This window comes from Salmo salar, chromosome ssa25, assembly GCF_905237065.1.
Source record: "Salmo salar chromosome ssa25, Ssal_v3.1, whole genome shotgun sequence".
Classification (NCBI taxonomy): Eukaryota; Metazoa; Chordata; class Actinopteri; order Salmoniformes; family Salmonidae; genus Salmo; species Salmo salar.
The window spans coordinates 13,473,687-13,486,680 of NC_059466.1; the positions used below are offsets into that span (position 1 = coordinate 13,473,687).

At 39.6% G+C, this 12,994-nt stretch overlaps 1 protein-coding gene across 2 annotated transcripts in view; it reads right to left on the minus strand.

Moving 5' to 3' along the window:
- The window catches only part of LOC106586191 (fidgetin-like), a 36,696-nt gene extending 23,977 nt beyond the window's left edge, over positions 1 to 12,719 (minus strand). Inside the window, exons 1-2 of one of the 2 annotated variants that reach the window (XM_014173167.2) lie at positions 12,561 to 12,719; positions 11,718 to 11,752 (exon numbers count right to left, since the gene is read on the minus strand). In XM_014173167.2, the coding sequence (XP_014028642.1) occupies positions 11,718 to 11,742 (25 nt within the window). In that variant the 5' untranslated portion in view covers positions 11,743 to 11,752; positions 12,561 to 12,719. The remainder of the gene's footprint in view (positions 1 to 11,717; positions 11,753 to 12,560) is intronic. The other variant, XM_014173168.2, reaches the window with a different exon arrangement.
- Between the last annotated feature and the right edge of the window lie 275 nt (positions 12,720 to 12,994).

The following is a 12,994-nucleotide window of genomic DNA, read 5'->3' on the forward strand; positions in this document are numbered from 1 at the left end:
GAAAACTTGTTATGGTGAGAATAGTCTGTTGTATCCTGATGACTAGCCTACAAAAGGGCAATGTTTTACAGATAATATTTCCCTCATAACACGTTTCTGATTTATTCATTCCATTTTGGCTCTCTTGCAGCTAGTGTGCATAATGTTTAGCAAATCTGCTTTTGGCTGGTAGCCTTACGAGTCCCCTTGATGAATAGTCAACAGTAAGTCTCTACAATACGCGAACGCTCTGCAGAAGGCTATCACCGAGCTGTTCATTTGGGTATGCATGAAATAACAACAACCCACAGGGAGCATTCCAAGTTTCAAACACTCAGGTCAAATACCCGAGCAGATTCCACATGTGCAGCCTCTGGCCACTGAGGCCTGGAATCCACATCCTTTCTGGCTCGATGTGACGTTGCATGTTCTATTTCCAGAGTGAGGGTTGAAGTAAGGCTGCTGGGAGTGTAACACTGACCTTCATAACCTCAGTGACCTAGAAAAGCTGCCTGAAGGCCTACACACAAAACCTTCACTCCTTTGCAATTATTAGCAAAGGCCTTTCAAAAAGAAACACAAGCCCCCACGTGTAGTATGCCACTTTCATGCCAAATGATTTGCATCCTTTTTATTCATATCTTTGACTTTGTTGTCAATGTATTCCACCATGGTTGTGGAGCTTGATGTTTTGTCTCTTTAGTCCAGGACGGAGAGGGATAAGGGGAGAGAGAGGCAAACAAGCAGTCTAGTTTACTTTCAGCCCTAGTGTCTACGGACCGCATGTCTCCGGTCATCTGTCACTAGTTTACATATATACAATGACACTTCCCCTCTCTGTGGGAAGCTGTTGTCACCGCGTGGCCGGCAGCTGAGGCAGACTGGGTGCTGGTGGGGTCTCCCCCAGGTATCTCTAGGGATGAATATTAGGCCTGGGTGACAGATTGACAGGCACACACAGCCTGCCACCATACATGCCTCATCCCCTGTCCAATCACTCACTCCTCCTACATGCAACCGCTGCCTCCCAAGGCAGAGCAAATTTTGCATAAATCAGTGACTTTGCTCTAGATCCATTTAGTCAGACCAAAGAAAATCACCCCCCCCCCTAGCCTCCCATACTACATGAAACTTTTGGAGTGAATAATGGAAACAACAGGGGTGGCTGAGGGCTCTGGGGATACGGTTAAATATGTGGGGGTGCAGATTCAGTCAGGGTTTGGCATAGAGCTAAATCTACATGGGCCATGTGTTGTGATAAAAATCTAATAAATGTTACATAAATATAATATGATCATATTTTGGCTAGAAATAGTTATTGAGTAAGAACCCGCTTTGGTGACTAATTCCTGTTTTATTCCAAAATAATTAACACTTTTTCCCTTCGTTACATTTAAATATCACATTTCAAAACAAAGAAACCTAGGTCATACTTAGTCTTGGAAACGGTAGTGAAGTTAAGTGAATGCTAAGTACTTGAATAATGGTAAGTACCTTGCCTAAAGAGGAAGGACACTCGAGGGCCGGGAGTGGAAGGGAACATTTTGATTTAGCGATACAGTATGTACTGCTGACTTTGGGGTGCCAGTAATTCGATGGTTAGTCAACTAACCAGACTCAATATCATGTTCCTCCTTCCTCAAAATATGAACAATATCAGAGAACATGAGATCAATATAATATGGGTAACCACTCTCCGGAAGGGGGCATTCGTTTGTACCGAAGTCTCCTCAGAGTCCATACTTTCCTCCAGGCACCAGCTTAACTAGAATAAAGGTCAGAACATACTAGAGAGGGATAGACCGCCAATATAGGCTTTAGCTGACTTGATTCCCTTTTCGAAACAGACAGAATTAATACAATGTTTAAGGTTTCTCAGCAAAACCTTGATTGGGTATTTCCACCTCCCTCCCCCGAGCCCAGGAATCTAAGTGAACCAGAGAGCATGGAACAGTGCTCTGTAACAGCTATTTTAGACCATGCAAAGTCAACACTACTCCCTGAGGTGATTTCCCGATAATGAACACAAAAGAGGTGTCAGCCCTCATAAAGCTCCAGGATGATGCTGAACTCTTTATGAGGACTCTTTTTTTCCCTGGTTTAAATTAATCTAATTCCATGTGGACACTAAGAGGGAACGTCAAATAGGCCACACGCAAAACAAGCCTTTCCATGGCTATCCATTTCCAATGGGATGGTCTGCTTGTGGCTGAGAGAGACAAAGGACTCATGGTATTCCATGTAACTTTAGATATCTGATCACATATATTGGCGTTGCGTCTCTCCACACCTAGTCCACACAATTTGAGCACAGGACATTGATAGGGTCAAAGGTTTCACAGTGGGGAATTATTCATTCTATATGTACAGTATTTACAAACCGTGTTAACCAATCAGCATTCAGGATTAGACCCACCCGTTGTATAAAAACAAACATCCTTGTGCAACAGTGAGTGTTTGTATTGTGCAGGAGCTGAAATGAACTTTATGGAAACTCATTTTAAGCTCATTTGAAACCAAACATATTGTACCTTTGTGGCTAGAAATAGGGTCATCTTAAACTATTTTCTTGGGGTGAAGAAGGTGGTTAGTAAGAGGGATGATGTTTGCAACATCCTAACCAATAAAATACATCTCCAGTCTTTTGAGGATGATCATTATACTGTTCAGTAATATATTGCTGCTGCTGGTCTACCAAATAAGCAATATCAATCAACAGGCAACAAATAGGCTGCTTTTCATCTGCTCATGCGAAACGTTTCTGCTTTCATGAAATGCACCACTTTGTTCTCGGTGCTAATATTTTCCGTTTCAGAACACTAACTTTAGACACAAGCATTTGTTTCATTGTGTACTTTATTTAACTAGGCAGCCTGGTCTAAACTCGAATAGAAAACCAGGAAGTAGGACATTTGCCTTGAAAAAGACTAGGATGAGCCAGGGTTGTCTGCAGTTTGTCTCTTGGCCATCTGGCGGCGCGCTCCAGTGCAGAAGGCAGGATGAGATAATCACACTACGTAGTGTAGCCCCCCCCTCCCCCTCCCCAGCCACGGCCAGTAGCACTCACTCACCCCTGCACTGGTTGATATCATCACGTCACTGACACCGCAGACACACTCAGCCTGCCCGCCTGCCTGCCCGCCGCAGCCTGACGCCTTAAACCTCCATGGCAGTGTACTAGCCCCTCTCTTCTCCTCTCCTCTCTCCTCACCCGCTCTCCTCTCCTGCAGACAGGCCTCAGACCCATCCTCTCCCGGGCACTCAAGGTTCTCTCTGCCAGTCCATGGCACCCAGCCAACCTGTCAGCCACACAATTCCGCCGAGGATGAATGAATCACTGTGAAGTTAGCGAGCACCACCGATAGCGCGTCTCCCTATGATCATCTTCCTAATTAAGATTTGACTTCTTTTATGTGTTCTTTAGTGAAACATCAAAATATCAATTTGAGACAATTAACCAGTCAAAGTGATGACTCTATTCATCATTCCAGAAGGAATTTCCAAGACAGAAAAGCAGCTAAAACATTGACTTTCAGATTCACGGAAACGCATGCCTAGTCTCTTGAATATTAATGTATAACTTTATTGAGACATTAATTTCAATACAGTAATTACACAATTACTGTGTCATTATGTGAATCTATTCTGGTATAGTCACAGCTACTAATGTCTTTTGTGGCATAATCTCTAATTAAAAGAAATCAACCTGGCATTTTACAAATTATGATTATGGAGGCTGAATTACAGCACATACAGACTCCTTCCATGTTCTCAATTGCAATTCAACACAAAGTTTACCAAGATGAAGAGACTAGAAAATAATATGAACTTGGAATAATACAATGAATTTCAAACACTCAAGGAGGATATTATAGTAAATAAAAGAATGTTAACTATTGCGTGATCTTAGATTTACCCTAGCTCTGAAAAGAGACAAAATGTTAATTGGAAGCTTTGACCTGAATCTTGAGTAGAGTAGGTGTTCTGTTCCACACTTGTTGAATACATGGGCTTGGAGGCTACCAAGGATGGTGGCCTCGCTCAAAGGATTAGGCATGTGTTTTGTGAGAAGACAAGTGGAATTTCAATATAGTAACATATTCTCTTATCCTCTTGTGAGGTACTTCAGATGCTATAGAAAACCCTAAAAGCATTACGCAAGGAAACACCTTGAAGCAGGAAAAAGCGCTTCACTTTTTTTCCCCCAAGGTTGTTCAATGTTAAGCTACATACTCAAGAACAGAATGATAAACTCTAAAAAAAAATATTAAATGTCCCTAATTTTGAAAATCATGAAATTGTAGAATTTGTTGAATAGAATCCTTGAGTGTCTGACATTTCCTGCCATCCCATAGGCTACCTCACATGGCAAGATCTGCTTTAAGGAGCCACATCCAGTCATCTATACAAGTCCTTGCAAGAGCAAAACGTTTAATACATAAGAATTTACTGTAATTTGAAAAATATCAAACTTATTTGAGTATTTCTTGATATGATAACAATTTGACAATAATTTCCCTAGCCCAAACATGTTTAAGAGAGCATGCAAACCTGCTGATTAGGTCCTGTGTAGATTGTAATTTCAACCAGCAACTATCAGGAAATGAAACTGATTAAAACAATCTGACTTTTATGTTGTTAGTCTCATCAGATGTTGTACAATATGATACAAAAATTAAATGTTGGTTGACTGCACTGGGCCTTTAAAAAAAATGAACTATTTCCAAGCACGGTGAGCTGTCACCAGAGAAAATGCTCCTCCTGACATCACAGTATAACTGTATGCTCTGCATGGAGCCTCTGCCTCCCTTGAACTAAAGAGGAGAAAATCTCCAATCATTATGGCCATTAGAAATCAAAAGTTTAGCATGTCTAATTAAAATGTAAACAGTATAATGAGGACCTCAGTGATTTAGGCAAATGTCTCTCTCACTGCCACTGGAGGTATGATCATTACTGTGGCAAATCTATGAATGCACATGAATCTCCTACAAGTCCAGATGAAAAGCATTGTCGCTAAACCTAGTTTTGTACACCTGGGGATTGTCTATTCTAACCAATCCCCAATAGGCTCTGTGCTGCCTCCACTCTTTATGAGTGCAGAGAGACAGAGACAGGCTTACGTGAAGGAGATGAAACAAAACCTACATTTCATTGTTTCAAATGGCAAGAAAAGGGCTTTGATGTTATGATACATTTAAATGATGTAAATGACCCGTATGACATACATGGCCTGAGTGAGGAATTTTGCTGCAGGAATTTTGAAATCATTTGAAGTTATTACCGGTCACTAAGTAATACGCTCAATATACTGTTTAATAGTAAGATCTATATAAAAGATCAGGACGGAGGAGGTTATGCAGACTAACATGTTGGTCAGTCAAACAATTTATGTGTTATTGACTGACTGCTACCTGGTATCATGCCTAAAAAGATATCATTCGTACTATTCTCTTGAAGGATGTACGCATAATACAATTCCATGTGCAAATGTTCCTCGTTTTGCTATTTTCTATAGCCACTGGTTATGGTTTTAAGTGTGATGGCTAGGGTTAAGGTGAGGGCAAGGTTAGAGGTAATCTGGCTCTAAATACACTAAACACAACAGTCAACTACTAATCTTCAGAAAAGGTTGAATAAAGCAACCGTTTGGAAAAACGCTGCTCTTTCCACAACATGTACAGTAAATGTCAAGCATATATCTGAGTTGGGGTTAAACCCCTTAAAGACAAGGGCTTCAAAAGGAATGGACCTAGTGGCTTTTAAGACCAAACTAATACCACTATGAGTTTATGGAAGTAACACAATAGCCAATAAGAAGTAGCCTAAACTAACCCACATGTATTGGATATGAAGCCGAGTGTACGATAACGGAGGCAGTTGATGTCCAGTGTTATCCCTGTGTGAGTGTATTACCCTTATTAAGGATCTCAATAGAAACGTATGTCTTTAGATCCAGAAAGTGTGCATAAATAAGAGAACAGGGCAGAAGGAAGGAGATATGAAGTGGAAGCACAAGCAACTGATAATGGACACACATGCATTTTAGAAAATGTCAATGCTGTGCTGTCAGTCAGAACCAACAAAAAAAAAAACACAGTGAGCAGACGTCCCTGTGTCTAAATGAGATGGTAGAAGGGGTGGGAGGGGAGGATGTCAAGGATTCATGATCCTTCGTCTTTGCAGTAGAGCACACACGTCTCTCAGTATAGCGACAGACAGCTGTTTCCACTTTCTAATGCACCCCAACTTAGATCACTGGAGAAATTGTCAGCGCACCGAGACACACACAAAGATAACATAGCAAGCTGCCATGAGGGAGACAAAAGAGACAGAGAGACAGAGAGAGAGAGAGAGAGAGAGAGAGAGAGAGAGAGAGAGAGGGGGGATGCTGCTCTGAGAAGAGATGGGATTTGTTCTATTTGTATGAGTCTCACTCCCTTGGGCTCTCCCTCGCTTTCCAGACGAAAAGCACGAAAGACAACACTTAACATATTTGCTTAAAGACGACAACCTTGTACTGGTTTCATTTGCACAAGGCTTTGTCTAGAATTGAGACGGGAGAGACTAAATGGGATTTGTTACAGTTGCTGACAAATGTATCCGTCAGTACAGATGAGCGTGTTATCAATTTTACAACAGCCCCACAGCCCTCCCAGGGGGTGTTTACACAGAAGTTACTTAAGTTAGTCACAAGCTCACTTTAATTGTCACTATTAAAGGACAATAAAAACTGTCAGCCTTATTCATACACACACCATGTCACAGGAAATGGCTCTGTTCACATCTTCCACTGAAGCCAATTCGAGGCCTCACTTATCATAATGCACCCTATACTGTAGCTCTCTGAGGGAGGAAGGTACGCTATCTACAGACAACGGTGAAATCCCACTGCTTCATTATGGTTCTACCAGACTGTCTGTAGTCTACGATCTCCATACTTGGAGCAGAGACGCTTGTGCGTATGTTATGGCTCTAGACTCTGCTTCAGGGGTTGCTCTCTGCTATTTACTGTAGGATAGGGTTCCCAAGCATCTGACAAGGTGGAATGAATGTGTTCAAAACAGCTATATTCTACAATTCAACTGCATTAACTTATAAAAGTGTATACATACAGTATATGTATGATATATCATCATGCATGGTGTTGGTTATGAAAATGCTAGAGTGAAAAGTATCTAAAATATTGGCTAAAAAAACAAACATGTCTGACAATTTTGAGGTTTATATCATAATGAGAGGGGACCGAAATGTCAGTATCGTAAGGCTCTGTGCCTTCTATGTTTTGTGAGGACTTGTTGCTCCAATAAGAAGAGAATGTGGTGGTATCATATATAATAATAATATAAAGTTCCTTCAGAGAGTTTTCATACGCCTTGACTTATTCAACATTTTTGTTGTGTTACAGCCAGAACTCCAAATTGATTCCATAGATTTTTTTTCTCTCACCCATCTACACACAATACCCCATAATGACAAAGTGAAAACATGTTTTTAGACAGTTATGCTAATTTATTGATAATGAAATACAGAAATATCTCATTTACATAAGTATTCACATCCCTGAGTCAATACATGTTAGAATCACCTTTGTGGGTAAGTCTCTAAGAGCTTTGCACACCTGGATGGAACAATATTTCCCCATTTTTATTTTCAAACGGTTGTTGATCATTGATAGACAACTGTTTTCAAGTCTTGCCATAGATTTTCAAGCAGATTTAAGTCAAAACTGTAACTCGGCCACTCAGGAACATTCACTGTCTTCTTGGTTAGCAACTCCAGTGTAGATTATGGGTTTGTTTTAGGTCATTGTACTGCCGAATGGTGAATTCATCTCCCAGTGTCTGGTGGAAAGCAGACTTGACGCAGGGTTTCCTCTAGGATTTTACCTGTGCTTAGCCCCATTCTGATAATTTTTTATCCTAACATACTCCCCAGTCCTTAACAATTTCAAGTATACCCATAACATGATGCAGCCACCCCTCTACTCGAAAATATGGAGAATGGTACTCAGTAATGTGTTTGTCCCAAACATACCACTTTGTATTCAGGACAATAAGTGAATTGCTTTGCTAAATTATTTTGGAGTATTACTTTAGTGCCTTGTTGCAAACTGTGTGCATGTTTTGGAATATTTTATTCTGTACAGGCTTCCTTCTTTTCGCTCTGCAATATGTGACTTATTAAACATATTTTTACTCCTGAACCTATTTAGGCTTACCATAACACAGGGGATGAATGCTTATTGACTCAAGACATTTCAGCTCTTCATTATTAATGAAATGATAAAAAAAAATCTAAAAACATAATTCCACTTTGACATTATGCGGTATTCTGTTTAGGCCAGTGACCAAAAAAAATCTAAATGTAATCAATTTTTAAATTCAGGCTGTAACCCAACAAAATGTAGAGAAAGTCTAGGGGTGTGAATACTTTCTGAAGGCACTGTATGCCATTTAGCAGTTGCTTTTATCCAAAGTATTATCTAGTTTCACATCTCTTTCAGCAGCGGCATGCTTAACTCTAGGTATATGATTACCCAAACCGAAATACAGCCCCACGTGCGTACATTTCACGCATGGGTGGATCTGGGATTTGAACCCACTATCCCGGTGTTACAAGCACCATGCTCTACCAACTGAGCTACCAATCACCATATTGAATAGTATCCCAATCTTGTTGATCCAGAATATATATCCTATGTTCTTCACTCAAGGGTTGCTGAAGAATACAATTTCAATTGTACAGTACTCTAAATGGTCAAGAATACCTTTTCATGGACAATGAAAAATATAATTCCACTGGTTCAGCACCATTCAGATCAAATGCATGTACTATCAAATCAAATCAATGTTGTGCCAAATACAGCTGGTGTAGACTTACAGCTTTATCTGCTTTAAGCCTTTTTTAGGACTTCAAGGACGTTATCTAGTTTCACTCCTCTTTCATCAGCAGCATGCTTAACTGTAGGTATATGATTTGTATACATGCTGTCCAAAATCGATAGGGTTGTAAATGTAGAGAAAAGTTAAAAACAAGAAACAACGAAAATTCTTAAAATGACATACATTTGTTTAAGCAACACAGAAAACTGATGGCAATACATGTATTTAAACTATTCAGGAGTGTGTGCATGTACATTTGCTATATTTATGATAAAGTTATTAACTATAGGTTAACACAATTATACACTGCAAATGTAATTTGCCTAATTGAAACAATTCCATACTGTATCTTTAAATAATAAAACCCCAAATTATGAAGGGTGTCGCAAGAAATGTGGATGCAATGAAAAACAATAAGTCTGTAGTAGAGCGTAGTCGCGCTATCAAAAGCTATGATCTACCATGCTACAGTGTTTGCTCACAAGTACTCTGCTAACACGTCAACATGCCAGGCATAAGGCGAAGAGAGTGGTGAAAAGGGGAGGGGTCAGCATCTGTCATCAAGCGCAGCGCAAAACTCAACTAGAGGATCCACGTCAACCACCATCAGAAGTGCAACCAAATGAGAAATAAACAGAGTTGTCAGGGCATTCGCCACACACACTGGAGAAGCCAACAGGTTCAATCAGGACTAAAGAAAATCTCCTATCAGCAGCCTATGGCGCCGGTGCTAGGTCCTAGTAATCTATTCTTATCTTTTCTATCCTCAGCTACTAATAGCCAAATGAAAGAATACTGTACTCATAACTGACATGTAAAATCTAAGATGTTCATGCGTTGAAAAAAAGCAGAAACGCTTAATTCACCGTTTTTAAACCACACAGCTACATCTTGAGAGCGGGTGCTGAATGCAAATAGTTAGTTTCGCCTAAAACCATCAGGCATGTGAAAAAGCAGTGACAAATACAACAAAAAAAACACATGTACTGTATGGTCATGTCCACTTTTATGAAAACACATTACAGCAAAACACTCCAGCATAATGGAAGTGGTTGTGGTGTACATTTTCCTGAAGAGGAATGAAAACACACTTCAGCTCTCTGTTGATGATTTAATTCCCTCTCATATAAATGCAAATGAGATGTGTGAACAAAACTATTTTGGATTACTGTATTGAGAAAACAAGTGTTCAATTTGAGGATCAAAACTTCATACAGCTAAACCAAGAAGTTCTGAAACAGAATGTATCCTCATGTGTCAATATTATAATGTGAAGTATGAATCTGTAGTAAATGTATTTAATCCCCCAAACAACTGCTAAAACGTGTGGCGTGTGCTGTGGATTGCAGTGGATCATAATATGTGCCCCTGTAGACTATAAAAATAGGTTCACCAATTCGGGTGAAGACAAATAATGTGTACATGCTGAATGTGAATGTTATGATATTAAAATAAAGAATGAGCAAAGTTTCCCACAATGTTAAAAAGTGAAAAAGACAGCATGACACAAGACTAATTTGAGGGGTCCTTAAACAGCACTTTAGAATGTGGGAGTTGTGCTGCTGATCATTGTCCTTATTGATTAACTCACACGTTGGCCTACTTCACAATACACGCCTGCACTGAACGTTCACACACAAACGTTTCCTCTAATTCTAACCTTTTGCTGTCTGCGAGGCAGACCGTAGCCATGAAAGTAGGCTAGCATGTTATTTATTGGTATTAAATGACTAGCATTTATCAACTCTCCATATCAGAAATGGCATATACAAAGTAACATCTGATTAATAACACGTACATAGGTTGACTGTTGACATAGCAGGTAGCCTAGCTGGTAAGAGTGATGGGTCTGTGAACGAAAGGTCGCTGGTTCAAATCCCTGAGCTGACTAGGTGAAACATCTGTCGAGCAAGGCACTTAACCCTAATTGCTTCTGTGAAGTGCTCTGGATGAGAGTGTCTGCTCAAATGTAAAAATGTAAAGATTTGATGGGCCACTTACCCATTCATTTCACCACAAAAACAGAGTTAATAACCCAAACACTTTCATAAGCATGAATGTCTTAAATGAGGAAAGAGCCCCTGGACTATGCTGGTTGCATGACCATTCAATTTGGAGCTAATGCCAGTGGCCTAATGTGTTGGTTTAATTCAATCAGAGACAGGCAAAACAGTAGAGAAAATACATTAGATCTTGTAACATACGTGGAAGAAATCCCTCATCCGGCAATCACTTTGCCTATGACATAAGAGCTGGTCTCCCACTCCCAAATACTACTTTTAAATGATGTTCATCTGAAACCCTCCCTATCATTTTGTTTATGCGGATAGGGGAAGCATTTTACATCATGTAAAGATAAATGGTGAATTAAATAGGACAATACATCGGAACATACATTTTAGGACACATGCCAAAAATAGATAAGATGGAACAGTATGCAAAAACCAGACATTTTGAATGCAAAAGGACAGATCAATTACGCACAAACTTCTAATTTACACAATGTCAAACTGATAATAGCCCAATGTCATTATTATCAGTCAAGCTCCAGTATTATGCGATTCCTATACTATTGTTATTATTATCATTATTAGTAGTAGCATACTAGTGTAGGTTAGTTAACATTTCATTTTGAACACATACACTAAAATAACATTATAGCAAATCCCAAATATGATCAAGTGCAGCCACATGATAAACATGATATTTCTAGAACAAAACTATTTCTGAAATTGCAACCTCATCCAGTGTTTAACTTTTCTACATTAAAACGAGCCATGCATTACACCATAAACGCACCGGAACATGTCTCCCAGTTATCATGTAATCAATAAGTGAAATAGTCCAACATACCATAAATACCGGTGCTAGTGATCATGTCTTCAAGCCTAAAAACAAGGGAAAAGGAAAACAGCAGAATCGGAATTTTCACGAGGAGGAATTCCAAAGGTTGCTTCTCACTTTTCCTCTCAGCTATCGAATATCACTGCCTGAAACGTGGGCCCTTTCGTCAGGTATTCATTTTAACCTACATGCATATAATTAAAAAGAAAAGAAGAAAAAAACTACAAAATCTCTTGGATGGCAAAATCTCTTGGATGGCACATGACCACGAATGTAAAGCCTATGTCAGTTCTCCTTGTTCCTTGTTGAGGCTTCGTATGATGACATAAAAATATATCTATATTTTGTGCAACCCCATTAGAGGAAGCGATTAAAGCATCATGCTGTCCCTTTACTTTAAATAATAGATTACATACAGTCAATTGTCACCACGAAGAGCGCAATGTCAACGTACGTATTTATTAACCTCGTACAAGCAGCTGTCGCGGCAAGTTTGTTATCTTCAGATTATCATACATGCATTCACTTGGAAATTACTTTGAAACAATTTGTATCGCCCTCATCACAATGATGGATTCTGAAATCATTAATTGCTCAAGCGCCTGAGTGATTCTCAGCGGTGGCATAAACTTCACATCCTCGCAGTACTTCTGTATTTGAAAATGCCCATCTAAAATGTTTCAAATACATTATAACTGTATGTGTGACTACCACAGAGATTCTAAACCTGCAATTCTGCATGACGCGTGAGAACGCTTCCAGAGGCATACCGTAAAGCGCTTGCTCTTACGTAGTGCAGCTTCGCTTCTTTTTAATTGTTCATATCTAAAATAGAGACACGTTAACTCTTACCTGTATATGTGACAGTGCAGCTTCAAAGATTAGAGTAACATCGATCCACTGGATTTGCTTGATGAATGGGTGTTCAGGTTAAGCTCGGCTGCTTGCGATTTGAAACCATTCCAAGTCAAATGAAGACTGACCACAGCCTCTGCCATGTTGGAATTCCAAACACTGGACAGCTGCTCTACAGAAGGCATAACGCGGCGCACTGCGCATGTATTCTAGCAGAGGTGGCAAATTCAAAGCGCTTCCAAAAACATTGACGTGACAGTATGTATTGGTAGGCTGCGTTTACATTGGATAATTGATTTGCTTTTCAATATGAACAATACATTTCACATGAAATGTATAGCTGTATGATTAGAAATTGCTATAAAACCAAGGCTATAATGATTAGGCTATAAATAGGTAATGCACTGGTGATCAAAATATAGCATTCCAGT